The 27048-nt window shown below is 45.4% G+C and overlaps 1 protein-coding gene and 1 long non-coding RNA gene across 2 annotated transcripts in view; both read right to left on the minus strand.

The window, feature by feature from the left end:
* Positions 1–23111, minus strand: LOC145349437 (interleukin-5 receptor subunit alpha-like). The gene is made up of 8 exons (XM_080197976.1): positions 22978–23111; positions 17850–17970; positions 17592–17755; positions 17352–17491; positions 14115–14256; positions 10121–10214; positions 7999–8089; positions 1–1132 (listed from the first exon to the last, which is right to left on the minus strand). The coding sequence occupies exons 2-8, from the start codon at positions 17912–17914 to the stop codon at positions 1052–1054; spliced, it is 777 nt and encodes a 258-aa protein (XP_080054102.1). The 5' UTR covers positions 17915–17970; positions 22978–23111; the 3' UTR covers positions 1–1051.
* A 1299-nt stretch (positions 23112–24410) lies between these two features.
* The window catches only part of LOC145349438 (uncharacterized), a 28485-nt gene continuing 25847 nt past the window's right edge, over positions 24411–27048 (minus strand). Inside the window, exon 4 of the long non-coding RNA XR_013888076.1 lies at positions 24411–24563. This is a non-coding gene — a long non-coding RNA (uncharacterized LOC145349438). The remainder of the gene's footprint in view (positions 24564–27048) is intronic.

Consider the following 27048-nt stretch of genomic DNA (forward strand, 5'->3'; position numbering starts at 1 on the left):
GCATGTCTGCAATCTTGGCAGGTCCTTTGGGACAGACAGGTATACAAATGTAGGTTGGAGACTGTTAGACTGAGCTAACATGGAGATGCCTTCGCAGGACTGCATGTGACATGTTGGAAAGTGCCAACCTATGCAAATGAGAAACCCCCTCACTTCCATTTGTCTCGGCTCCAATTATGACTATCGTGCATGTTGCCCCCTTTAGCTGGCACAGTGGCAGAGTGGTTAACACTGCTGCCTCACAGTACCAGGGACTAAGGTGCGCTCAATGGCTTGGGTCACTGTGTGGAGTTTGCACATTCTCCGCTTTCCTGCCTGGGTTTTCTCCAGATGCTCCGGTCTCCTCCCACAGTCCAAAGGTATGCGGTTTAGGTCAATTGGCCATGATAAATTGGCCCTCAGTGTCAGGCGGACTAGAAGGGTAAATATATGTGGGGTGGGGGGGGTGCTGGGTGGGATTGTGGTCAGTGCAGACTCGATGGGTCAAATGGCCTCCTTCTGCACTATAGAGGTTCTATGATGGAGCCTTCTGTTCCAGTGGCAACCCCAGATTGTAGCAGGAAGGTTGCCTCCATTAAATTGGGGAGGTGGAGGAACTGCTTGGTGTATCAGAAAAATGTTGGTGAGTATTCTAGATAGAATCATCGGTTCCCTACAGTGTAGAAGGAGGCCTTTTGGCCCATCGCGTATGCACCGACTCAGGCCCTATTGCCCCCAACTTCCATGGAGCAGGGTTCCAATTCCCAGACCACCGCAGTGAGAAACCCCCCCCATGCTACTACAGCACCCCCCTACTATTTTCCTAGCTAGCCTTTCTTCAGCCCACCCACAGGACTGGGAAAATTCATCCCAGCACTTCCAGTCGGAGACACTTGCTTTGGAACTGATGCTGAGGTACGCGGAAACACTGACCGACAATAAGTAACAGCTCATAATGGCTAAGACACGGGCAGAGTGAAGCATTCTGAACACTGGTTTGTACACGCACTCAGGACGATGGCAGTCCACCAAATGCAAAACCTCGTTTTGGTGAAAGCTTCTTCATTTATATTTACATCAGTGGATTTTCTTCAATGGCAACTGGATGGCATTCATCAACTTTTGCGTCTGGAATCTGATAGTTAATCCAGTTCTGCGGAGGAAGGAAAGACTCAATTTAATATTCATGCTTTCAGTTAACACAGAATCATGAATGGAGCTGGCACCAAAGCAGGCCATTCAGCCCATCATGCTTGTGCATTGTAATGACTTCAATCAATGACTTCTCATGATGCCATTGCTACTTTTTGCCAATTATCATAAATTGTTCTTTCAAGTTCAAAGTTTATTTATTCGTGTCACAAGTAGGCTTACATTAACACTGCAATAAAGTTATTGGCCTATCAGAGTATGAACTCCCTGATTAAGGGGCCAATTTATGGGTCAGTCAGGGAGGCTTTACTTTGTATCTACCTGACAGTGTCACTCCTGAAAGTAGATTGTTAACTGACAGCGCTCCGTGTACTGCTGATGGAATTGTAAGTAAAGAGGTTCTGGTGAAGGGATTTCTGCCTCTGTGAACTTATTACATGCACGCACTGGATGGTAGAATGGTTACAGCACAGAACGCTATTCAGCTTCCTGTAACAACCCCCGTGCCTTCTCCCCGCAGCCCTGCACATTTTTTCATTGCGGATAACAATTCTATCACCCCTCTGAAGCATTTTACCACCAACTTCTCAGGCAGTGCATTCCTGACCACATGGTGTGTAAAAAAATATTTTTTCTCATGATGCCATTGTTACTTTTTGCCAATTATCTTAAATTTGTTCTTTCAAGTTCAAAGTTTATTTGTTAGTGTCGTAAGTAGGTTTACATTAGCACTGCAATGAAGTTAGTGAAAACCCCCTAGTCACCACACTCTGGCGCCTGTCCAGATACACTGAGGGAAACTTTAGCATGGCCAATGCACCTAACAGCACATCTTTCGGACTGTGGGAGGAATCCAGAGTACCTGAAATCGGTGCGCTGTCATCCTGATCCTTGAACTAATGGGACCAGTTTCTCCCTATTTACTCTGTCCAGACACTTCACGATTTTGAGCATCTCTATCAAATCTGCTGTCAACTCTTAGTTCATAGAATCCTACAGTGCAGAAGAAGGCCAATTTCCCCATCAACCACAATCCCATCCAAGCCCTCCCCCCATACCCTAGCTATTTTCCCTGACACTAAGGAGCAATTTAGCACGGCCAATCCACCTAACCTGCACGTCTTTGGGAACCGGAACACCTGGTGGAAACCTACGCCGACACTGGGAGAATGTGCAAATTCCACACAGGCAGTGACCCAAGCCGGGAATCGAACCCAGGTCCCTGGCGCTGTGAGGCAGCAGTGCTAACTACTGCCACCCACATCTTCTCCCAGGAAAAGTCCTGACTTCTCCAATCTGTCTGCATGACTGAAGTTGTTCATCTCTGGGACCAATCTTTTCAGTATCCTCTCTAATGCCTTCACACTCTTCCTCAAGTGTAGAGCCCAGGACTGGATAAAACTTTCCATTTGAAGCTGTACCAATGTTTCATGCAGGTTTAATATAACTCGGCCCAGGAAGCAAATTTATTCACCACAATTTCAATCTGTCCTTCCACCTTGTGGTTTATGCAAATATGTTCCAGATTCCTCTACACCCGCACTACCTTTTTGCATTGTACATTTTATATGGCCTCCGCTGCGCTTTTCCTAATAAAATACGTCACTTCACACAACTCTGCATTACATTTCACCACCAACTTGTCTATGTCATTTTGAATTTCGATAGTAGTCATGATGTGGGTATGCCGGCGTTGGACTGGCGTAAACACAGTAAAAAGTCTGACAACACCAGGTTTTAGTCCAACCTATTTATTTGATAATATACTCACAAGCTTTCGAGGGGACTGCCTCTTCGTCAGGTGAATGGAGAGTTCTGGCCTCAGACAGAGCATATAAAGCACAGACAGTTTAGAGATTACTGATTAAAATGCGAATCCTTACACCTAACCTGCTGTTCAAGACCTGAAGTGGCTGATAATGTGAGTGTAAAGTCCAGGACTTCTTCACTGCACAGAATCTTCAACCGATGCTGTACACTAGATACATCGATGACATTTTCTTCCTTTGGCCTCATGGTGAACAATCACTGAAACAACTATATGATGATATCAACAAATTCCACCCCACCATCAGACTCACCATGGACTATTCCCCAGAATCAGTTGCATTCTTGGACACACGCATCTCCATTAAGGACGGTCACCTCAGCACCTCACTGTACCGCAAGCCCACAGACAATCTCACAATGCTCCACTTCTCCAGTTTCCACCCTAAACATGTTAAAGAAGCCATTCCCTATGGACAAGCCCTCCGTATACACAGGATTTGCTCAGATGAGGAGGATCGTGACAGACACCTCCAGACCCTGAAAGATGCCCTCGTAAGAACAGGATATGGTGCTCGACTCATAGATCGGCAGTTCCGATGCGCCACAGCGAGAAACCGCACCGATCTCCTCAGAAGGCAAACACAGGACACAGTGGACAGAGTACCCTTCGTCGTCCAGTACTTCCCCGGAGCGGAGAAGCTACGACATCTTCTCCGGAGTCTTCAACATATCATTGATGAAGACGAACATCTCGCCAGGGCTATCCCCACACCCCCACTTCTTGCTTTCAGACAACCACACAACCTCAAACAGACCATTGTTCGCAGCAAACTACCCAGCCTTCAGGAGAACAGTGACCACAATACCACACAACCCTGTCACAGCAACCTCTGCAAGACATGCCGGATCATCGACACGGATACCATCATCACACGTGAGAATACCATCCACCAGGTACATGGTAAATACTCTTGAAACTCGGCCAACATTGTCTACCTGATACGTTGCAAGAAAGGATGTCCCGAAGTATGGTACATTGGGGAGACCATGCAGACGCTACGACAACGGATGAATGAACATCGCTCGACAGTCACCAGGCAAGACTGTTCCCTTCCTGTTGGCGAACACTTCAGTGGTCACGGGCATTCAGCCTCTGACCTTCGGGTAAGCATTCTCCGAGGCGGCCTTCACGACACACGACAGCGCAGAGTCGCTGAACAGAGACTGATAGCCAAGTTCCGCACACATGAGGACGGTCTCAACAGGGATCTTGGGTTCATGTCGCACTATCTGTAACCCCCGTGACTTGCCTGGGTTTGCAAAACCTCACTCACTGTACTGTCTGGAGACAATACACATCTCTTTAAACTGTGATCAGTGCTCCTTCCACTCACATTATCAGCCACTTCAGGTCTTGAACAGCAGGTTAGGTGTAAGGATTCGCATTTTAATCAGTAATCTCTAAACTGTCTGTGCTTTATATGCTCTGTCTGAGGCCAGAACTCTCCATTCACCTGACGAAGAGGCAGTCCCCTCGAAAGCTTGTGAGTATATTATCAAATAAATAGGTTGGACTAAAACCTGGTGTTGTCAGACTTTTTACTGTATTTTGAATTTCTACATTCTGCCCCTCAGAGTCCCAGTACTTACAAGTTTTGTATCATCAAGTTTTATATGAGTATAATATCAAGGGTAAGACTCTTAGCAGTGTAGAGGATCAGAAAGAACTTGGGGTCCGGGTCCATAGGACTCTTAAATTGGCCTTTCAGGTAGAGGATGTGGTTAAGAAGGCGTATGGTGTACTGGCCTTCACCAATCGAGGGATTGAGTGTAGGAGTCAGGAGATAATGCTGCAGCTTTATAAGACCCTTGTCAGACCCCACTTGAGGTACTGTGTGCAGTTCTGGTTGCCTCACCACAAGAGGGATGTGGAAACTATTGAAAGGGTGCAGAGGAGATTTACAAGGATATTACCTGGATTGGGTGGCTTGCCTTATGAGGATAGGTTGAGAGAGCTCAGTCTTTTCTCCTTGGAGAGACAAAGGATGAGAGGTGACCTGATAGAGGTGTATGAGATATTGAGAGGTATAGATCGGGTGGATTCTCAGTGGCTTTTTCCCAGGGCTGGAATGGTTGCTAAAGTACTGAGGAGATATCAGGGGTAAGTTTTTCACTCAGAGGACAGTGGGTGAATGGAATCGGCTGCCGTCGGTGGTGGTGGAGACAAATTCAATAGGGTCTTTTAAGAGACTTCTGGATGAGTACATGGTACTTAATAGGATTGAGGGTTATAGATAGGTCTAGTAGGTAGGGATACGATTGGCGCAACTTGTGGGCTGAAGGGCCTGTTTGTGCTGTAGTTTTTCTATGTTCTATGTTCTACCTGCAAACTTTGGAACTGTGCCCTTTAAGCCAAGATCTAGGATCTTAATATATAATCAGAGAGTGATAAAGGAGACCATTCAGCCCATCAAGTCTGCACCAACCACCGTTCCAACCAGTCCCTATCCCCAAAACCCCATGCACTTACTCTAGCTAGTTCACTTGACATAAGGGACAATTCAGCATGGCCAATCCACCTAACCTGCACATCTTTGGGAACTGGCACACCCGGTGGAAACCTACGCAGACACTGAGAGAATATGCAAATTCCACACAGACAGTCACCCAACCCGGGAATCGAACCCAGGTCCCTGGCGCTGTGAGGCAGCAGTGCTAATTACTGAGCATGGTAACAGCACAGGATCTACATCATGAAGAGCAGGAGTTCTTACACTGATTCTTGTAGTCTCACAATAAACTTTCCTCCGTTTCAATAAACAACTAATATTCACTGTTTCCTATCACTCAGCCAACTTCATGTCCTTGTTGCTACTGTTCCTTTTATTCCAGGAGCTGGAAATTCACTTAAAGATCTGTTTTGCAGGAAACACCTTTTGAAAGCCATGTATGTCACATTAGCAGCATTGTACTCATCAAACCTTTCTGTTGCCTTGTTTAAAAACCCAGGTAATTTGGTTAAACTGGATTTACCCTGAACAAATCAGAGCCGCCTGCACCCGAGTGACTGTTGATTTTGATCCGTTTCTGGAAGCTCTCTAACGATTTTAATCAGGCAATTGAGGCGGGCCAGCTTTATTATGAATGCCCTGCCAAATTAGGCATTCATGTGGTCCAATCAACGACCCCATGTAGTTAAACAGGTGTGTCGGTTCCTCTGGCACTCCAGATGAAGACTGCTAATCGAATGCAATCTGTACAGTGTTGTCGGATCTTGAAAATAAATGAATTTTGTTATCGGGCTTTCCGCCTCTGAGGTTAAACTGACCTGACAGGCCATTCAATCTTATAGAGGTCTACAAAATAATGGGGATAGATCAGCTAGATAGTCAACATCTTTTCCCAAAGGTAGGGGAGACTAAAACTACAAGGCATAGGTTTAAACTGAGATGGGAAAGATACAAAAGGGTCCAGAGGGGCAATTTTTTTTTTATTTACAGAGGGTGGTGAATGTCTGGAACAAGCTGTCAGAGGTAGTAGTAGAGGCAGGTACAATTTTGCTTTTTAAAAAGCATTTGGACAGTTACATGGGTAAGATAGGTTCGGAGGGATATGAGCCAAATTCATGCAATTGGGCTAGCTTAGTGGTTAAAAAAGGGCAACATGGACACACTGAGCTGAAAGGGCCTGCTTCCATGCCGTAAACCTCTATGACTCTAATGTCCTACCCACTATGCTTTCCTCTTAGCCCCCACCATTTTATTCCTTCATTTCACCAACACTGAATGACATGATTGAATTCATTTTCCACATCTTGTCAAGTTGCAAATCTGAGATCATCACAACTTGTGCAAAATAAATGTTTCCTCAGGTTCTTTTCCCGATTACCTTAAATCCATGTCCTCTACTTCTGCCATTTCTCTTTATTCATGACTAAAAACATTTCATTTTGAACATCTCTATAAAATCCCCTCTCAGCCCTTAGAAGAACAATTAAAGCTTCTTCAGTCTTTCTATGTAACTAAAATTCCTCCCATCCCTGGTACTACTTGTAATAATCCAAGAGGCAAAAGTACCATCACCAAAAGTTCCTTTGTTTACAAGATCCCACCATACTACAGCATGGTATCAATGGGGACAAAGTAGAAAGGATTGAGAACTTTTTTTAGGTGTCCAGATCCCAACCACCTGTCCTGGTCCTCCCATGCAAACATTATAGTTAAGAAAGCCCACCAATACCTCTACTTTCTCAGAAGACTAAAGAAATTTGACACGTCAACTACAACTCTCACCAACTTTTACAGATGCACCATAGAAAGCATTCTTTCTGGCTGTATCACAGCTTAGTATGGCCCCTGCTCTGCCCAAGACCACAAGGAACTGCAAAAGGGCATGAACATAGCCCAATCCATCACGTAAACCAGCCTCCCATCCATTGACTCTGTCTACACTTCCCCTGCCTCGGCAAAGCAGCCAGCATAATTAAGGACCTCACACACCCCAGACATTCTCTCTTCCATCGGGAAAAAGATACAAAAGCCTGAGGTCACGTACCGACCGACTCAAGAACAGCTTCTTCCTACTGCTGTCAGACTTTTGATGGGCTTACCTTTCATTAAGTTGATCTTTCTCTGCACTCTAGCTATGACTGCAACACTACATTCTGACTGTCTCTATTAACAGTATGCTTTGCCTGTATAGCACGCAAGAAACAATACTTCTCCCAGTATGTTAATACAAGTGATAAAAAATCAAAAAGAGTGATATCAGGACTGAAGAGAGACTGACACTCCTGTTTAAGTACAGGACATGGGGTTCCCGGATTGGGCCATTGATTGAAGGGTTCATACTCAAGCCAGCCAACCTCAATTGCCTGATCGAAGTCATCACACGATTCAAGTCGATAAAGGCAAAATACTGCAGGTGCTGGAATCTGGTAAACAAAATGCTGAAGAAACTCAGCAGGCCTGACAGTGTTTGTGGAGAGAGAATAGAGCCTGGAGTTTCGAGTCTGGATGACCCTTCATCAGAGCTCTGATAATCAGGTGCCGTGTATGTGATCTTGAAGAATGTAGCATTTTGTTAGTGCCTGCTTACCTGGAAATTACCATTATATTCTTCAAACAACGCTTTGAATTTCCTTTGAGGATCAGGGATTGGCTTGAATACAATTTCCAACACTTTGTACCTAAGCAACATTAAACACATTAATTAAATCCACGTAAGCTTTACATTTTCTTGCATATACATACAGAAGAATGTTTCAGGTTGATCATAGCTTTGTGTGACAATGAAAAATGTGTGGGCCGGAATTTTATCGTCCCGCCCGCTACGGGAATCGGAGCAGGTGAGGAGTGGAACATGGAAAGGTCCATTGACCTCAGGCAGGATTTTCCAGTTTTAGGATGAGCGAGGCTGTAAAATCCTGCCCGTGATATCAGACCAGCAGCTTGGTACAGGTCTGTCCTCATTACTATCTCCATTGAAATCAATGGGAAAGCTGTAAACAGATCAGCAATTCATTATCACCCATTTTTACACTGTCACACAAAATCAAAATCTAACCTTTGCATTAAAATAAACCCTGTATGAAGAAATCCCGCCTAGCCCTATTCCTATAACCCCACATATTAACTCTGTTTAATCCTTCTGACACTAAGGGGCAATTTGGCATGACAAATCCACCTAACCCGCACATCTTAAAGATCAATCTCACATAACCGCTAATCATCTTGAATTCACTACTGAGAAGTAGCTGACTCATTTCATTTCTAACTAAACACTTGTCAATGGGAAGAGTCCCAATGCAGCAGCCAGGAAGATTTTGGTTAAAGATTGTGGCCAGAATTCTCTGACCTCCCAGCTGTGTGTCCCACGGGATTCTCTGGTCCCACCACTGTCAGTGGGAATTCCCATTGACTTATAATAATGACATGACTTCTTATTCTCTGAGGTTCACAACCCTCATAATCTTGAACTGTCTCAATCATTCTGTGTTTTCCCTATAATCGAAACAAAATCATGATTACAATGGGAAATCTTGGACCTGAAAACCACTATTTTGGACCAGACCAGTATTTTGGAGAGTGGCACTGTGTTTAGCACTGCTGCCTCACAGCACCAAGGATCCTAAATCAATTCTGGCCTTGGGTGACTGTCTGTGTGGAGTTTGCACATTCTCCCCGTGTCTGTGTGGTATTCCTCCGGGTGCTCTGGTTTCCTCCCACAGTCCAAAGATGGGCAGGTTAGGTGGATTGGCCATGCAACATTGCCCCTTAGCGTCAGTAGCAGGGCAAATGTGAGGGGTTATGAGAATAGGGCCTGGTTGGTCGATGGGCCGAATGGCTTCCTTCGCTACTGTAGGGATTCAATGAATATTCTCCTCACACGGAGAATCCCACCACCATGAATGACTGGAGAAATCTGGCTCACGTCTAAATGATATCCAGTCATCTCAGTTTGACCACAGAGAGGTAACTGTCTGACTTAATTGAAACTTTTGTTTAAAATTGCCAATAATTGTGTTGGATTTAGTGTGGGTTTGTGTCAAGCATAATTCTTGATCTCCAAAGGCATAAAGGTGACAATAGTGACTAATAATTCTGACCACCTTAAGAAGTAAATGGTAAGATAAGAATGTGTAAGAAAAGAAATAAAGAGAGTAAGATAAGGGAGAAGTAGGTCATATTCCCAAGTGTGATTTACCAGAACACTAGTGAGCACCAGCAACCTGAACCGCCACAGACAAATAGCACGAGCTTCCAGTTGAACAGTTTCCCAGAGAGTTCTAGTTTTAAATTTATGTATTAGTGTCACAAGTAGGCTTATATTAACACTGCAAGAAAGATACTGTGAAAATCCCATAGTTGCCATACAATTTAGCACAGCCAATGCACCTAACCAACATGCCTTTCAGACTGTGAGAGAAAACCAGAGCACCCAGAGGAAACCCATGCAGACACAGGGAGAAGGTGCAGACTCTGCCCAGACAGTGACCCAAGCTGGGAGTTGAACCTAGGCCCCATTGTGCCACCTTCACATCAAATCTGTGGCGGGAGATTGGGAGAATCCCTGATGAATTTCAATAGTCCTGACTTTTCGGCAAGGAGCTGAAACCCTTTGGAGTTGAGCTCTGATGCCAGTCAGTGCCATCAGGACAGGTGCTGGGCAAATCCTAATACTGATTAGAACTCAATAAACCTCTGGAAAGAATCCTTACCTTGTGAATGTAAACAGTAGAAACAGCAATATCATCATTGTGATTGTGGGCAGTACAAGCAACAGCAAATATTCACGAGACGATTTGCTACGTTCTGTAGATAAACAAGTCCATTATTATAGATCACAGATAACATTCATTGTTTCAATAGATGTGAAAGTTGATTGAAACGAAGTTGCAATGTGATAAGTAGGGCAAGATTTTCCGGCTTTCCCTCTGGTGGGATTTTCCAGTCCCGCCGCACGTGTCTCCCCATGGCATATTCCCCAACGGGCGAGCCATTACAAAATGCCATTGAGTTCTCTCTGGCGGCCAGGGTTAGGCTAACTTCCATCACCAAAGAGCTTGCAGTGGGGAGGATGGTTGGAGGGGCAGGGGGGATGTAGAAAATCCCACCTATAGGAAAATGCTTGTGCATGGACACATTCAAAGATCTTAACTGATAACACCTTGACCTCCAACACAGATACGGCAAGGAAGCAGCTCCCAAATCTATTGCCAGAACAGGGATCAAACCCATCTTCCTCCCCAAGGAGTGCATTTTTACTGTGCATCTTGCATTCTGGAGCTGTGCAAGGTGCTGGTAGAGGCTCCAGTTTCTTTCCATCGCATGGAATCTCGCCCACGCTCAGTGCCTGCCATTTGGTGTGTATTGAAAGGATGTTTGAGTGTTTTCTTTGCCCATTAAGTTCTGGACTGGGTCTTGAACCCAAAGTTACAGGTAGGGGCAGTAATCATCACACCACAAGTCCCTCATATTCAATGATTTGACCATAGAAATTAGACTAGAATCTCATTAGGTGAATGCAGTCTGCATGTGCTGCACTGGGATCACACACTAATTTTGTGCAGTCACATTTCCAGACCTGGTTTGATTAAAATACTCATATGTGACACAAGTAAAAGAATCAAGACATTCCAAAGCGCTTTCCAGCCCAGGAGTGCTGAGTCACTGTGGTAGTGGAGGAAATGTGCCAACTCAATTTTACACAGAAATCTTCCACCAATACCATTGTCATAATAACCACATAATCTGATTTGTGATGCTGATTGGGAGATTCCAGGGCACCAGGGTTAACTCTCTTGCTTTCATAGAAATTATAGAAATGTCCACAGTGTAGAAGGAGTCTGCACTGATCATCACCCCACCCAGGCCCTATCCCCGTAACCTCACATATTTACCCTAAAAATCTCCCTGACACTAAGGGGTAATTTTATCACGGCCAATCGATCTAACCCCCACATTTGTGGACTGTAGGAGGAAACCGGAGCACCAGGAGGAAACGCACGGGGAGAATGTGCAAACTCCACATAGACAGTGGCCCAAGCCGGGAATTGAACCCGGGTCCCTGGTGAGTCAATAGCGCTAACCATGTGCCGCCCTTTGCTTTGAAATAATGCCTCTGAATCCTTTCTATCCACTTGAGAGAACAGGCAGGGTTTGACATCTCATCCAAACAATGGCACCTCCTGCAGTATAGCACTCCCTCAGCTGGAATATCAGCCTAAATTTTTGTGTGCTCAAATCCCTGGATTGGGAGCCAAATGCAGAAATTTTCACTCTGATGCAAGACCAATGTTCTCTGACTTGCTGAGAGTTATCAGTATTTGCTGTTGTTAATTTCAATTTCCAGCTGTATTTTGCTTTTCTTTGCGTATGCAGATAGACATATCCAACTATGTGAATAGAGAAATGATGGCCTTGTTATCGAGGGATTACAGCAAAGGTTTACCAGGCTGATTTCTGGAATATCATGTGAGGAGACACTAAGTCGGTTAGGATTATATGCAGTGGAATTTAGAAGAGTGAGAGGGGATCTCATAGAAACTTATAAAATTCTAACAGAGTCATAGACGGTAGATTAAGAAAAAAATGTTCCCAGTGGTGGGGGAAGTCCAGACTGAGCGATCATAGATTTTGGATGAGGGGTAAGCCATTTAGAACTGAGATGAGGCGAAATTTCTTCACCCAGAGGGTGATGAATATGGGAATTTCACAGTAACTTCATTGCAGTGTTAATGTAAGCCTTACTTGTGACTGATAAATAAACTTAAAAAAAAAAGAATTCACGGTCACAGGAAGTAGTTGAGGCCAAAATGTTGTCTGATTTCAAGAAGAAATTAGAGAGGGCTCTTGGGGCTGAAGGGATATCGGGGAAAAGAGGGATCAGGATATTGAATTTGATCAGCCATGATCAAAATGAATGCCAGAGCAGGTTTGAAGGGCCGAATGACCTACTCCTGGTTTTAGTTTCTATGTGACTTAATGAAATGGAGAACTTACTTCCATCCATGAAGAAACATTATCAATGGATTTATTGAAAGCAGGTTTCTTTTTAAATAGTGTATAAATAATCTGGCATACAGAACTAATTATTTGCTCATGAGTAATCATTGCCACGTTATGGGTCAGCATTTAAAATTCATCATGGACTGGTGGCCCGATTTCATTTGCAATCCATGATTTTTAAGACTAAATATCTCTTCATCCTTTTTAGGGAAGTGTTTTCTCGATAAACCACAGTTAAACCAGTTTGCTTTCAAACACATTCAGGAGGAAGAGCAAAGGGCATGGGACTTATTTGATTCTCGGCTCGGGTCACTGTCTGTGTGGAGTTTGTACATTCTCCTCGTGTCTGCGTGGGTTTCCTCCGGATGCTCCGGTTTCCTCCCACAGTCCAAACATGTGCGGGTTAGGTTGATTGGCCATGCCAAGAAATTGCCCCTTAGTGTCCAGGGTAGCGGAGGTTAGAGGGATTAATGGGTATAATATGTAGGGATATGGGGGTACGGCCTGGGTGGGATTGTGTTCGGTGCAGACTCGATGGGCCGAAGGGCCTCTTTCTTCACCGTAGGGTTCTATGGTTCTATAGGTCTTTCAAAGATCCAACAGAGACATGATGGGCCAAATGGTCCCTCACTCTGTAGAATGATTCTGTGATTTACTCCTGATTGATAAATCAATGACTTGTCCAATATGGTAGATTTTTTGAAGAATTGCTGAAGAACTCTGGTCTGTGTGGGGGAACGAAAGTCAGAAAGCCTGGGGAAAAGAGGGACCACATTACTGGACCCCATTTTGTGCAGAATGATAAGGTTCATAGGAACATAGGAATTAGAAGAAGACAAATTTAGCCCTTCAAACCTCCTCCGCAATTCAATCAGATCATGGCTGATCTCTCCCTGGTCTCAGATCTACCTCCCCACCTGTTCCCCATATCCCTTTAACCCATTTTCTATTAGAAATATACCCATTTCTTTCTTGAAACAAGTCAATGATCCAGACTCCACCGCGCTATGGGGCAGATACTTCCACAAATTCACCACCCTTTGCGAGTAGTTCCTCCACATCTCAGTTTTAAATCTACCGCCTCTCAACCTATACCTGTGACCTCTTGTTCTAGATTGCCCCAAAAGAGGAAACTTTTGGCATAAATTTACTTTATCAATCTCTTTAAGTGCTTAATATACCTTGATCAGATCCCTTTTCATCCTTCTAAACTCCAGCAAGTATAAACCCGAACTGTTCAATCTCTCCTCACGTGTCAATCCTTTCATCCCCAGAATCACTCTGGTGAACCTGCTCTGAACTTCCTCCAATGCCACCACACCCTTCCTCAAATAAGCGTCCAAAACTGGACGCAAATACTCCAGATGTGGTCTCATCAACACCCTGTATATGCTCCGGCCTGTTCCTTGCGGGGACATTGGCTAACTACACCCAACCCTTCTCAGGCAGCTTTCAGGAGTGGGAGGGATGGAGGGAAAGTCAATGGTAAGTTTATCTATTGCAACCTTTTTCTCTCGCTGATGCCACATTCAAGCTGAAAAACAAATAAAGGGAGAGGAACAAATAATAAAAATCAGGCCACGTTCTCACTGGCATTAGTGGAGAAAATGTACAGGTTTCAGAATCATTCAATCCATGCAGCAACAGAAAGGATGAGAAACCCTCAATGGGCATAACAATGGCTCCAGGAAAGACAAAGCTTACCAATAAAATCCTCATTGCTCCACTCACTCCAGAACCGAGTTTCTTTGCAATGTTGTAATTTCATCCTTACTTTTACTGAGTGCCGTTTTGTTGGGTTGAGGTTGACAAGAACATACTCTGTTTCATCATGGACGGTTAAAAGCTAAAGCAAAACAGTTAGAGATGTAGGCAAAACAATTAGGGATATAAAAAGCATCCTTTCTGGATGTATCACAGCTCGGTATGTTTCCTGCTCTGCCCAAGACCACAAGAAACTACAAAAGGTCGTGAATGAAGCCCAGTCCATCACTCAAACCACCCGCCCGCCCATTGACACTGTCTACACTTCCCGCTGCCTAGGCAAAGCAGCCAACATAATTCAGGACCCCACCCACCCTGGACATTCTCTCTTCACCTTTTTTTGTCGGGAAAGCTATACAAAAGTCTGAGGACCAACTCAAGAACAGCTTCTTCTCTATTGCCGTCAGACTTTTGAATGGACCTACCTTTCACTAAGTTGATCTTTCTCCGTACCCTAGCTATGATTTTAACACTACGTTCTGAACTCTCTTCTTTCCTTCTCTACAAATGGCATGCTTTGTCCGTATAGCGCGCAAGAAACAATACTTTTCACTGTCGACTAATACATGTGATAATAATGAATTGAATCAAATCAAATTCGGCTTTGTGCAATACACCACTCTATAAAGAAAGCAGAGGAGAGTTGAGAAGAATTTTCCTTTTCTATGCAGTGAGTTATGATAATCGGGAATGTCCTGGCTGAACAGAGTCATGAAACAAATTCAACAGTAACTTTCAAAAGGCAATTGGAAGCACGTTTGAAAAAGAAAAACTTCACAGGGCTATGGGGAAACAGCAAGGGAATGGAACCAATTGAAGGGCTGTTCCAAAAAGCTAGCACAGAAACGATGGACCAAATGGCCTACCACTATGCTATGCAGATATGCAGTAGATCTGCCTTCTCTAATTCTTACTTAGAGGAGGTAATTAATTGGCTCTGAAATCCTGTAAGTGAAATCCTGCCTCAAAAGAAATGGCATAAACAGCAGCCATTTGCCTGTGGGAGTTTCCATCGGAGTTATGACATGAGTTATAAACCCAGCCTATCACTCAAGCTAGCCCCCCATCCACTGACTCTGTCTACACTTCCCACTGCCTCAGAAAAGTAGCCAGCATAATCAAGGACCCCGCGCACCCCAGGCATAGTCTCTTCCATCTTCTTCCATCGGGAAAAAGGTACAAAAGTCTGAGAGCACATGCCAACCGACACAAGAACAGCTTCTTCCCATCAGATGTGTGTGCTTTTCTGTGAATGGTATGCTTTGTCGGTGTGGCGCGCAAGAAACAATACTTTTCACTGTATGCTAATACATGTGACAAATAATAAATCAAATCAAATCAAACATGGAGACTAGCAAAATGCATTTAAGGCAAAGCATGGTAAGCATGTGAGGGAGAAATGACATGGAAATGCCAGCGTTGGACTGGGGGTGGACACAGTTATAAGTCTCACAACACCAGCTTAAAGTCCAACAGGTTTATTTGGAATCACAAGCTTTCAGAATGCTGCTCCTTCACCAGGTGGGTCAGAGAAAGGAATGGGCGGAAAGGATGGTGAAGTAAGATGAAGTTGGCTGGAAAAGGGCTCATATGAAGCACAAAAACTGGAATACGACCAACAGTGCTGGAAAACTTTAATTTACTTGTCAGTGTCACAAGTAGGCTTACGTTAACATTTCAATGAGGTTATTGTGAAAATCCTCCAGTCCGCCCCATTCTGGCACCTATTTGGGTACACTGAGGGAGAATTTAGTACAGCCAATGCACCTAACCAGCACATCTTTCGGACTGTGGGAGGAAACTGGAGCACCTGGAGCAACTCCACACTGACACAAGAAAATGTGCAGACTCCGCACAGAGAGTGACTCAAGCCAGGAATCTAATGCGAGTCCCTGTAAGGCGGCAGTGCTAAAAATGTGACATTGTGATATTCTGTGGAAGATTACTCTTTGGTAGTTGAGATTGGGGAGATCGTAGAATCTCTACAATGCAGGAGAAGGCCATTTGGCCCATCAATTCTGGAATGACTCTCCAACAGAGCACCTTAACCCAGTTGCATCTCCATAACTCCATGTTATTACCCCGCTAACCCCCCCTAGCCTACAGAACTTGAGGCATGAAGGACAATTTAGCATTACCAATCAACCTAACCTGCACATCTAGAGAGGACAATACACCTTAGTTTCACGATTAATGGGAAGGATGTTGGACTTCCTTTTCAATACCCAGCGCAGCCTCTTATTTTTCAGCTTTTTATGGGGATTTGAGCAGAGAGGAGGGCCTGGGTGGGATGCTTTTTCAGGGAGTCAGTGCAGACTCAATGGGCCAAATGGCCTTTTTCTGCACTGTAGGGAATTCTACAGTTCTATTATTTTGTGAGATGGAAATTATGCTTAATCAATTTTTTGGTTATTGAATAATGAAGCAGGCTCGAGAGGCCAAGTGGCCTATTCCTGCTCCTAATTCACACCCATGGTAACCTCTTCCAATGATTTAATAGACCATTAACTTCTTGAGTAAGCCACTGATGGATCTTTCTTGCTATGTTTTCTTTTCCAATGGAAATGCATTTTTGCTAGATAGTTTGAATTTTAAAATGAAAAATTTCCCAATGTTTATTAACAGCTACACCTTTTAGCCCATCTACCCAGTCAACCTTTGAGACTTTCCCCTGATACTTATGGCTATTGTCTTTATTTAATTTTAGGATTCTGATTGGAGAACGTGGGTGGAATTTTCCCATCCCATCACAGCGTGGGTGGGGGAACGGACCACGGGGAAAGATCTGTTGACCTCGGGTGGGAATTTCCGGTTTCGGGGACGAGCATGGCCAGGAAATCGTGCCCTGCCACTTTCAAATTTAACATGTAATTTGGAATTCAATTGTAGGCACAAGTCTGTGTTTGATTCCCCATTTGGCGGAGTCTGCACGTCCTCCTTATATCTACGTGGGTTTCCTCCGGGTGCTCTGGTTTCCTCCCACAGTCCGAAAGATGTGCTGGTTGGGCGCATTGGCCATGCTAAATTCTCCCTCAGTGTACCTGAACGTGCGCCCAAGTGTGGCGACTAGGAGACTTTCATAGTAATTTCATTGCTTTCTTGTGACACTAATAAGTAAATTATATCAGTGGTTAGCAACTCACAAGACAGTGATGGGAGGTAATTCATAAACGTTACCTCGCTAGTACCCTCATCCAGATCTGTGACTTTCAATTGAAATGCAAAGCAGTCAATTGCCAGTTTATAACCGGGAGGCATGTCCCATTTCACAGTCAGGTTCGGTGAAGCCTGAAGATTTACTGGTGGGTTGTATATCTCTGAAAGTTAAGGAGGCAACCAGTCACAATCAATTGAACCTTTAATCCAATGAGAAACAGAAGAGTCGAATACAGGATTACGAAAGGGGCTGTTTCGTACCATGCTCCTGTGGATCAAACATTGTATAATATGGTCGAATAGCTGTAGAGTTGCTGGATCCATTAACACATACTAGAGTGTTATTTTTGTCAATGTGTTCAGCATGGCAGCCTTCGTTCACATCCGTTAAATGAGGAACACATTGGCTGATGACATTCCCCTGTCTTCAAGGAAAAACATCTTCAATTAACATGGAAGTAATTATCAGAAAACTTGGAGTTGTTTTAGCTTATTATGGACTCATATTTTGACACTTACTTGTAATACATTACATACTCGGTGTCTGGTGGTGCTTTGGTACCTCTTCTCCATGTACAATTCATGGATGAATGATTATATATAATGCACAAAAAGTTGGAAACCAATGTTTGTAGATCACCTGCGTTAATGAAACAAATGAGAGTTTAATTAAAACATATTTTCATCAAATATGCAGCCCATTAATAGTAAAGTTAGCACATTAAAATTATCAGAAAGGTTTTCTCTTAGAAAATTAACTGTAATACGTGACTGTAATATGGAATGAAAGTGCGAGTCCAAATTGTAAAACCGTTCAAGTGAATTAATAAGAATTTCCCCAGAGCTTTGCTTTTACAACGCATGTTTTCTCTTTAATATAGTTTCTTTAATATGTGTGGGAGTCACTGGCTTGCCAGCAGTTGATAGTCAACCACATTGTTGTGACTCTGAAGTCACGCATAGGCCAGACCGGATGCAATATATTGTATGCAGCCTAACCAAACCTTTGCAAGGGTTCAACCCAACCTTCCTGCTTTTGTACTTAGCATCTCACTCAAGGGGTAGGATCTTATGGCCTCGCTCAGCTGGTAATTGGAAAATCCTGCCCGAGATCAATGGGCCTTTCCATAGTCCGTCCCTCGCCTGCTCCAATTTCAGTGGCGGGCGGGGCGGTAGAATTCCGGCAATGATGTCCTCTTCCTTTCACAGATTTAAAAACATACTCACAGAGACCGTACTTGTTTAAAAAGGCTCGGCACAGCCTTCTCAAAGGCAATAAATAAATGTTGGCCTTGCCCATGTCACTAACATCCCAAGAATCTGGAATTAACAGTCCATGAAAAACACATCCAGTCACCCATGTTCTTTTAGGGAAGGAAATCTGCTGTCCCTTCCTGGTCTGGCCGACATGTGATTCTCAAATACCCCCTGGAATGGAGGGCAGTTAGGGAGGGGCAATAAATGCTGGCTCAGCCAGCAATGCTCCCATCCTGTAAATGAGTTTTTAAAAATTATGCGTGGCTGGCTAAAAAAAAAACCACGTTCTCATGAGATGTCAACGCTGATACTGTCATATTGCTGGCCCTATTTGCCAAGGCCAACCCTGGATCGGCTGCTGAGAGAAGATCGGTACCTCTTCATCATGACTGGCTGCCTCCCTAACTTGACCTGGTTTCAGTTACATTGACTGGGTCAGGGGTCCCCACACTGGTGTCTATGGACCTAGGGGGTTGGCAAAGCTGGCGGCAAATGCCGGTTCAAAGTTCAAAGTTTAAAAAGAATTGGAGAAATCAAATAGGCCAACCAGACCAAGGTCTCTCAGTTCGTCAGCTGATTCAGCATTCAGTGCTCCTAGACGTCTTGCTCCGATTTATTCAATCTTGCTTTTACTGGGCAGAAATGCCCGCTGCCTACAGTGAGGCCGAGGTGAGGCACGAGCTGGCAGGTGATGAAGAGCGGCATGGTGGCACAGTAGTTAGCACTGCTGCCTCACATGGCCAGGGATCCGGGTTCAATACCCGGCTTGGGTTGCTGTCGTGGGAAGTTTGCGCGTGTGAGTTTCCTCCGGGTGCTCCGGTTTCCTCCCACAGTCCAAAGATGTGTGGACTAGGTGGATTGGCCATGCTAAATTGCTCCTTAGCGTCAGGGGGTAAATGCATTGGGTTACAGATATAGGGCCTGGGTGGGATTGTGCTCATGCAGACTCAATGGGCCAAATGGCCTCCTTCTGCACTGTCGAATTCTATGACTGTACAATTCTATGAAATTACCAGAAGCATGGCAGCAACACGGGATGGGGTTCAGGCCTCAAGAAAGGAGTGGAGGAGTGGCTTCAGGCCTCAGAAAAGGAGCAGTAGGGTTCAGACCTTGGGAAAGGAACGCTGAGGTTCAGACCTTGGGAAAGGAGCGGTGAGGTTCAGACCTTGGGAAAGGAGCGGTGAGGTTCAGACCTTGGGAAAGGAGCGGTGGGGTTCAGACCTTGGGAAAGGAGCGGTGGGGTTCAGGCATTGGGAAAGGAGCAGTGGGGTTCAGGCCTTGGGAAAGGAGCGGTGGGATTCAGACCTTGGGAAAGGAGTGGTGGGGTTCAGGCCTTGGGAAAGGAGTGGTGGGATTCAGACCTTGGGAAAGGAGCGGTGAGGTTCAGACCTTGGGAAAGGAGCGGTGGGGTTCAGACCTTGGGAAAGGAGCGGTGGGGTTCAGACCTTGGGAAAGGAGCGGTGGGGTTCAGACCTTGGGAAAGGAGTGGTGGGGTTCAGGCCTTGGGAAAGGAGTGGTGGGATTCAGACCTTGGGAAAGGAGTGGTGGGGTTCAGACCTTGGGAAAGGAGTGGTGGGGTTCAGGCCTTGGGAAAGGAGCGGTGAGGTTCAGACCTTGGGAAAGGAGCGGTGGGGTTCAGACCTTGGGAAAGGAGTGGTGGGGTTCAGACCTTGGGAAAGGAGTGGTGGGATTCAGACCTTGGGAAAGGAGTGGTGGGGTTCAGACCTTGGGAAAGGAGTGGTGGGGTTCAGACCTTGGGAAAGGAGAGGTGGGGTTCAGGCTTTGGGAAAGGAGTGGTGGGATTCAGGCTTTGGGAAAGGAGTGGTGGGGTTCAGACCTTGGGAAAGGAGTGGTGGGGTTCAGACCTTGGGAAAGGAGTGGTGGGGTTCAGACCTTGGGAAAGGAGTGGTGGGGTTCAGACCTTGGGAAAGGAGCGGTGGGATTCAGACCTTGGGAAAGGAGCGGTGGGGTTCAGACCTTGGGAAAGGAGCGGTGGGGTTCAGACCTTGGGAAAGGAGCGGTGGGGTTCAGACCTTGGGAAAGGAGCGGTGGGGTTCAGACCTTGGGAAAGGAGCGGTGGGGTTCAGACCTTGGGAAAGGAGCGGTGGGGTTCAGACCTTGGGAAAGGAGCGGTGGGGTTCAGACCTTGGGAAAGGAGTGATGGGGTTCAGGCTTTGGGAAAGGAGTGGTGGGGTTCAGGCTTTGGGAAAGGAGCGGTGGGGTTCAGGCTTTGGGAAAGGAGCGGTGGGGTTCAGGCTTTGGGAAAGGAGTGGTGGGGTTCAGACCTTGGGAAAGGAGTGGTGGGGTTCAGACCTTGGGAAAGGAGTGGTGAGGTTCAGGCTTTGGGAAAGAAATGGTAAATTCAGGCCATGTAGGATGGGGTTCAGGCCTTGGGAAAGGAGGGGTGAGTTCTACTAACCATATCCAGGCTGTGCAATTACAACTTCTTAACCTTTCTCACCCTGCCTCTACGTCTTGGTGCATCCCCAACATGCAAAGCAGAGGTGGAGGCTGCCTGCTGTTTGCTTTGTCCTGTTGACTGCGGTGGTTTGATGGGCATCTCTTGGAGGGCTGAGACCTGGAGGAGTGCCCCAGCCTGCTTTTGGGGTCCTGATGTGTGGCAGTGTCCCCCCTCTCGGCCTGTGGAACTAAAGCTAATGAGGTCACAGGAAGGGGGGATTCATGACTCCCAGAGTCACCTGGTAGATGGCCCTAGGGTGTGTGCCAACTGATCATCCTAACTATGGGTGCCCAAGAGCCTATAGCTGCTTCTTTGAGAGATAGGAGGGACGAGAAACTTCTTAAAAATTTATTTGCGGGACATGGGTATCGCTGGCTGGCCAGCATTTATTGCCCATCCCTAGTTGCCCGAGGGAGCTGAGAGTTGACCACATTGCTGTGGCTCTGGAGTCACGTGTAGACCAGACCAGGTAACAATGGCAGACTTTCTTCCCTAAAGGACATTAGTGAACCAGATGGGTTTGTCTGATAATTGACAATGGTTTCATGGTCACCAGTAGATTCTTAATTCCAGATTTTTTTTATTGAATTCAAATTCCACCATCTGCTTTGGTAAGATTCGCATCCCGGCCCCCAGAACAAAGGACAAAGAAATTATAACACAGGAACAGGCCCTTCGGCCCTCCAAGCCTGGACCAACCATGCTGCCCGTCTTAACTAAAACTTCCTACCCTTCCGGGCACCATATCGCTCTATTCCCATTCTATTCGTGTATTTGTCAAGACGCCCTTAAAAGTCACCACCGTATCCACTTCCACTACTTCCCCTGGCAATGTGGTGCAGGCACCAACCATCCTCTGTGAAAAAAAATCTGCCTTGTACGTTTCTTTTAAACCTTGCCCCTTGTACCTTAGACCTGTGCTCCATAGCAATTGACTCTTCCACCCTGGGAAAAAGCTTCTGACTATCCAACATTAGCTGAGAACATTAGCGAGTTTCTGGGTAAAGAGTCTAATGATGATAACACTAGATCATTGCCTCCTCTGGTGATTGCAGCAGAGAGTGGAACCAGAAAATCACATCCTATGTATCAATGTGCCCTGTATTGAAGATACATTGGAAAGCATGGAACAATGAAAAGTCCATTCAGCCCAAGTAGCCCATGCATGTTTTTTTCTCCAAACAAACTTTCATTAAAGCCAGAAGCTGTCAATGCAATAAATGTTAATACTACAGGTATTAAATAACATATATACATATTTATAGCCAATATATGTAACCTATAGACACTGAAGTGTACATACATGCTGACATTTTAGTTAAGAAAGCCCACCAAAGCATCTACTTTATCAGAAGACAAAAGAAATTTGGCATGTCCACTCTGACTCTCAGATTTTACTTTTACAGATGCACCATTTAAAGCATTCTTTCTGATTGTATCATAGCTTAGTATGGCTCCTGCTCTGCCCAAGACCATAAGGAACTACAGGGGGATCATGAATGCAGCCAGTCCATCACTCAAACCAGCCTCCCATCCATTGACTCTGTCAACACTCCCCGCTGCCTCGGAAAAGCAGCAGCATAATTAAGGACACCACGCACCCCGGACATACTCTCATCCACTTCCTTCCGTTGGGAAAAGGATACAAAAGTCTAAGGGCGTGTACCAATCGACTCAAGAACAGCTTCTCCCCTGCTGCCATCAGACTTTTGAATGGACCTATCCTGCAATAAGTTGATCCTGCTCTCCACCCTAGCTATGACTATAACACTACATTCTGCACTCCCTCCTTTCCTTCGCTATGAACGATATGCTTGCCGTATTGCACGCAAGAAACAATGCTTTTCACTGTTTCCCAAGTAAAATATATCAAAAAATAAAAAAAACAAATACACATGATATTGATATATACACAGCCAGCTGCCATACCTGGTGGTGGTTGAATATCCTTGACAGTCCAGTTACTTTCTTTTATTGTTTTTCTTCTAACAGTGAGCACATTTTTAATTCGTAGTGAAACACCCCTGTGCAATTCAAATTCTTTAGAATATTCTGGCTCAAAAAGCCTGGAATCCTGTGACACAGGTTAAAACAATTGATGCCCTTAAAGATCACCCATTCAATTCAATGTCTCTTTACGTATTTTTCTAAATAATAAGATATCAATCCTTACAATACAGAAGAAGGCCCGTGTCAACCACAGTCCCACCTAGACCCTATTCCCATAGCCCCATGCATTTACCCTGCTAACCCCACTGAAACTACGGTCAATTTAGCACACCCAATCAACCTAACCTGCACATCTTTGGACTGTGGGAGAAAACCTGAACACCCAGAGGAATCCCACGCAGACAAAGGGAGAATGTGCAAACTCTACACAGACAGTCACCCGAGACCAGAATTGAACCTGCAACCCTGATGGTGTGAGGCAGCAGTGCTAACCACTGAGCTAGCGTGCCGCCTCATTGTTTGAACACTTAAGGGTCTAATCGGTTTCACAATGGGAATGGCCACCCAATGCTTTCCCTGTACCACAGCTCACCTGATGGACAGTTTGACGGCAAATGGGGAGATGGCAGGATCAGCTACCTGCTGGATTTTACATATCCCCTGCTTTCAAACCTGCCTGCTGGAAATGTAAAATCCATCCCTATGTGTGCTAGCTGTGACTCAGTAGGTAGCACACACACACATCTCAGTCACAAGGTTCAGTAAAGTAAAATAAAGTTTACTTATTCGTCACGAGTAGGCTTACATTAACACTGCAATGAAGTAACTGTGGAAATCCCCTAGCCGCCACACTCCAGTGCGTGTTCGGGTATGCTGAGAGAGAATTTAGCATGGCCAATGCACTTAACCAGCATACCTTTGGACTGTGGAAGAAAACCAGACTACCCAGAGGAAACCTACACAGAACATGTGCAAACTCCACACAGACAGTGACCCAAGCCAGGAAGCGAACCCTGGTCCCTGGCACTGTGAGACGGCAGTGCTGACCACTGCGCCACTGTGCCTAGGATGTGAATATAAAAGTCAAGGCTAGCACTCCAGAGCAGGAATGCTATATTGTCAGAGGTGCCATCTTTTGGGTGAGATGTTGAACTGAGGCTCCACCTACCTATTGAGGTAAATGTAAAAGAGCCCATGGTACCATTTTCAATTAGAGAAGGATAGCTACTGCCAACGTATTGGCCAATATTCATTCATGCTTGATGGACGTAATTATGATGGGACAGGGCTGGGCAGGGAAAAAGAAACTGTCCCCAGTGCTGGAAGGATGGAGAACCTATTTAAGATGACTGACAACATATTGGAATTAGCTTTGAACACAATACAGAGAAAAGAACTAAATCTTACTTCTTCCCAAGTGTCAGAATCGAGGTACTTATACTCAAACAGATATCTAACATAATCCATCTCTTTTATGTCTTCACTGAGGCCATCATTCCAAGTAAAAGTCAGTTTTCCGAGCTGTATATTTACAATCGTAATGTTGGTCGGTGGATTAAGTTCCGCTGTTTTAAAGGTAGTAAACAAACATTAATGAGCGAAAAAAGAAGCTGTAAGTATATAAGTTGAATTCACATTCAGGCTGCGGTTCAACACTAACAGACAATAAGAGAAAATGTACTTCTAGGAACTCTGTATAACTCTTAGTGAGATAGCAAGACAGGAAAGGCCCATTTACGATTCTCATCAAAACTTTCTGTCCTCCCCCTTTTTTGGAATTCTGCAAATAAGTTTTAATTTAAAGTTTAAAATAATTTAAAATTAATAACTTAAAATTAAATTCAAGTAATTTAAAACTTTAGCAAAGTTTAATAAATAAACTTAATTTTCAAGGCACACGGTGACACAGTGGTTAGCCACTGTGGTGCAGGCGCAGAGCAGTCTGGATACATGTACGCATGAACCACTGAAAGTAGCAGAACAAGTCGAGAGAGTGCAGAGTAAAGGGCATTGTTTCCTGGACTATGTTATGTTAAAGCTTCGTGAAATATTGGCATGGCTTCAAATGGAATAACTTGTCCAGTCCTGAGCATTACACCACAGGAAGAATGTGGAGGTATTAGAGAGGGCAAATCAACTTAACCTGCACATCTTTGGACTGTGGGAGGAAACCGGAGCACTGGAGGAAACCCAAGCAGATATGGCAAGAATGTGCAAACTCTACACAGACAGTGATGCGAGGCTGGAATGGAACTTGGGACCTTGGCACTGTGAGGCAGCAGTGCTATCCGCTGTGCCGCCATGCTGCCCTCCAGCACCTTACTACATAACCTTACTACATTATTGCACATTAATACTCTTCCACCAAATCTCATCACTTTACACTTGGTGGTATTGAGTTTCACCCGCCACTTGTTTGGCTGTTGACTGAGTTTATTGAGAACCTTTTATTGTGATAGATATTGGCCAATGCACCCAGTTTGACTTTAAATGTAAGCACTTTGATCGATATTCTGTCCTCTGTGCTGTTACAAAAACGATAAAGAGTAGAGGTTTCAACTCTGTGGGTTCCTAGTCTGCCACCTCCCTCTACATGACCAACCATTTCTATCGACCTTTCAGTCATGTATCAGTCTAAATGAATGTCTTGCCATCTATTCATTCTGTACGAGTCGTTTGGGATACTAAAAAAATCCTGCCAAACAATCAAGAAAGTTAATCTTTTCAGCAAGCTCGGAGTCACAATCTTATGGCACTCAGTGAAAATAAAGTGCCAGAATGCGATTCTCGCCAGTGAGGGTGGGGATCCGGAGATCGCCAGTGAAGCTGGCTGCTGAACGCTTAGGGCACCATTGCACTGGGAAGTTTTCTGCCACACGCCTCCCCCCACATACCCCACGGACATCAGGACCCCCCTGCTGATCGTCACCCCTGCAGATCTCCCCCATAGTCGTCCCTTCCCTCCCCGATCACTCCCGTTCACAGAATTCCCTCCCACCTCAATCACCATCCCTGTAGAGCTCCCCCCCCTTTTCTGTCCCTGTCATTGCTCCACCACTATTCGGGCCCAGTTGGCATAGCGTCTGGCGCTATTTTGGTGCCTGGTGGGCATTGCCAGTGTGCCAGGTGGGCAATGCCAGTCTGTCACTGCCCCACGGGCAAGGCCCAACCCTGCTCCCAACCAGTAGCCTCCAATTCCCCCCAGTAGGCAATCACGCCTGGTCTCCACAGATGGAGACAAGCTGTGATCTTGCCGGTGGGAAGCTCGACAAATGAGCAGGTAGATGTAGCGAGCCCGGACGATAGGATCCGGGACACCAAGATTGGGGGAAAGGCAAATTGTGCGGAGGGTGTGGAGAGTCTGCAGAAGGATCTAGATAGGCTGGGCAAATGGGCCAGGAAATGGCAAATGGAATTTAATGTTGGCAAGTGTGAGGTGGTCCACTTTGGTAGGAAGAATGGTAGGAAGGACTATTACTTACGTGGCGAAAAACTGCAGCAGGCGACGGTGCAGAGGGACCTCGGGGTCCTTGTGCATGAGTCGCAAAAACCCAGCCTGCAGGTGCAGCAGGTGGTCAGGAAGGCGAATGGGATGCTGGCCTTCATAGCGAGGGGGATTGAATATAAAAGTAGGGAGGTCTTGCTGCAGCTGTATAGGGCATTGGTGAGGCCGCAGCTGGAGTACTGTGTGCAGTTTTGGGCGCCGCACCTGCGCAAGGATATTTTGGCCTTGGAGGGAGTGCAGAGGAGGTTTACTAGGCTGATACCGGAGTTGAGGGGGTTGAGCTATGAGGAGAGGCTGAATAAACTAGGCTTGTACTCATTAGAGTTTAGAAGAATGAGGGGAGATCTCATTGAGACGTATAAGATGATGAATGGGATGGATAGGATAGAGGTGGAAAGACTCTTCCCGCTCAAAAAAGACAGTAGGACTAGGGGGCACAGCCTCAAGATAAAGGGGGGGCGGTTCAGAACGGAGTTGAGGAGGAACTTCTTCACTCAAAGGGTGGTGAATCTCTGGAATTCTCTGCCCGTTGAAGTGGTGGAGGC

Source organism: Carcharhinus amblyrhynchos, chromosome 10, assembly GCF_965287045.1.
Source record: "Carcharhinus amblyrhynchos chromosome 10, sCarAmb.v2.hapA, whole genome shotgun sequence".
Classification (NCBI taxonomy): domain Eukaryota; kingdom Metazoa; phylum Chordata; class Chondrichthyes; order Carcharhiniformes; family Carcharhinidae; genus Carcharhinus; species Carcharhinus amblyrhynchos.

What these genes read in the sequence shown, in the direction of transcription:
- LOC145349437 (XM_080197976.1), bottom strand. Translation starts at nt 17,914, where the DNA reads ATGAATTGTACATGGAGAAGAGGTACCAAAGCACCACCAGACACCGAG. An exon ending in GAGTATGTAATGTATTACAA is followed by an intron (nt 17,756 to 17,849) that starts GTAAGTGTCAAA and finishes TTTTCCTTGAAG; the next exon opens with ACAGGGGAATGTCATCAGCC. An exon ending in GAGCAATGAGGATTTTATTG is followed by an intron (nt 10,215 to 14,114) that starts GTAAGCTTTGTC and finishes GTTTATCTACAG; the next exon opens with AACGTAGCAAATCGTCTCGT.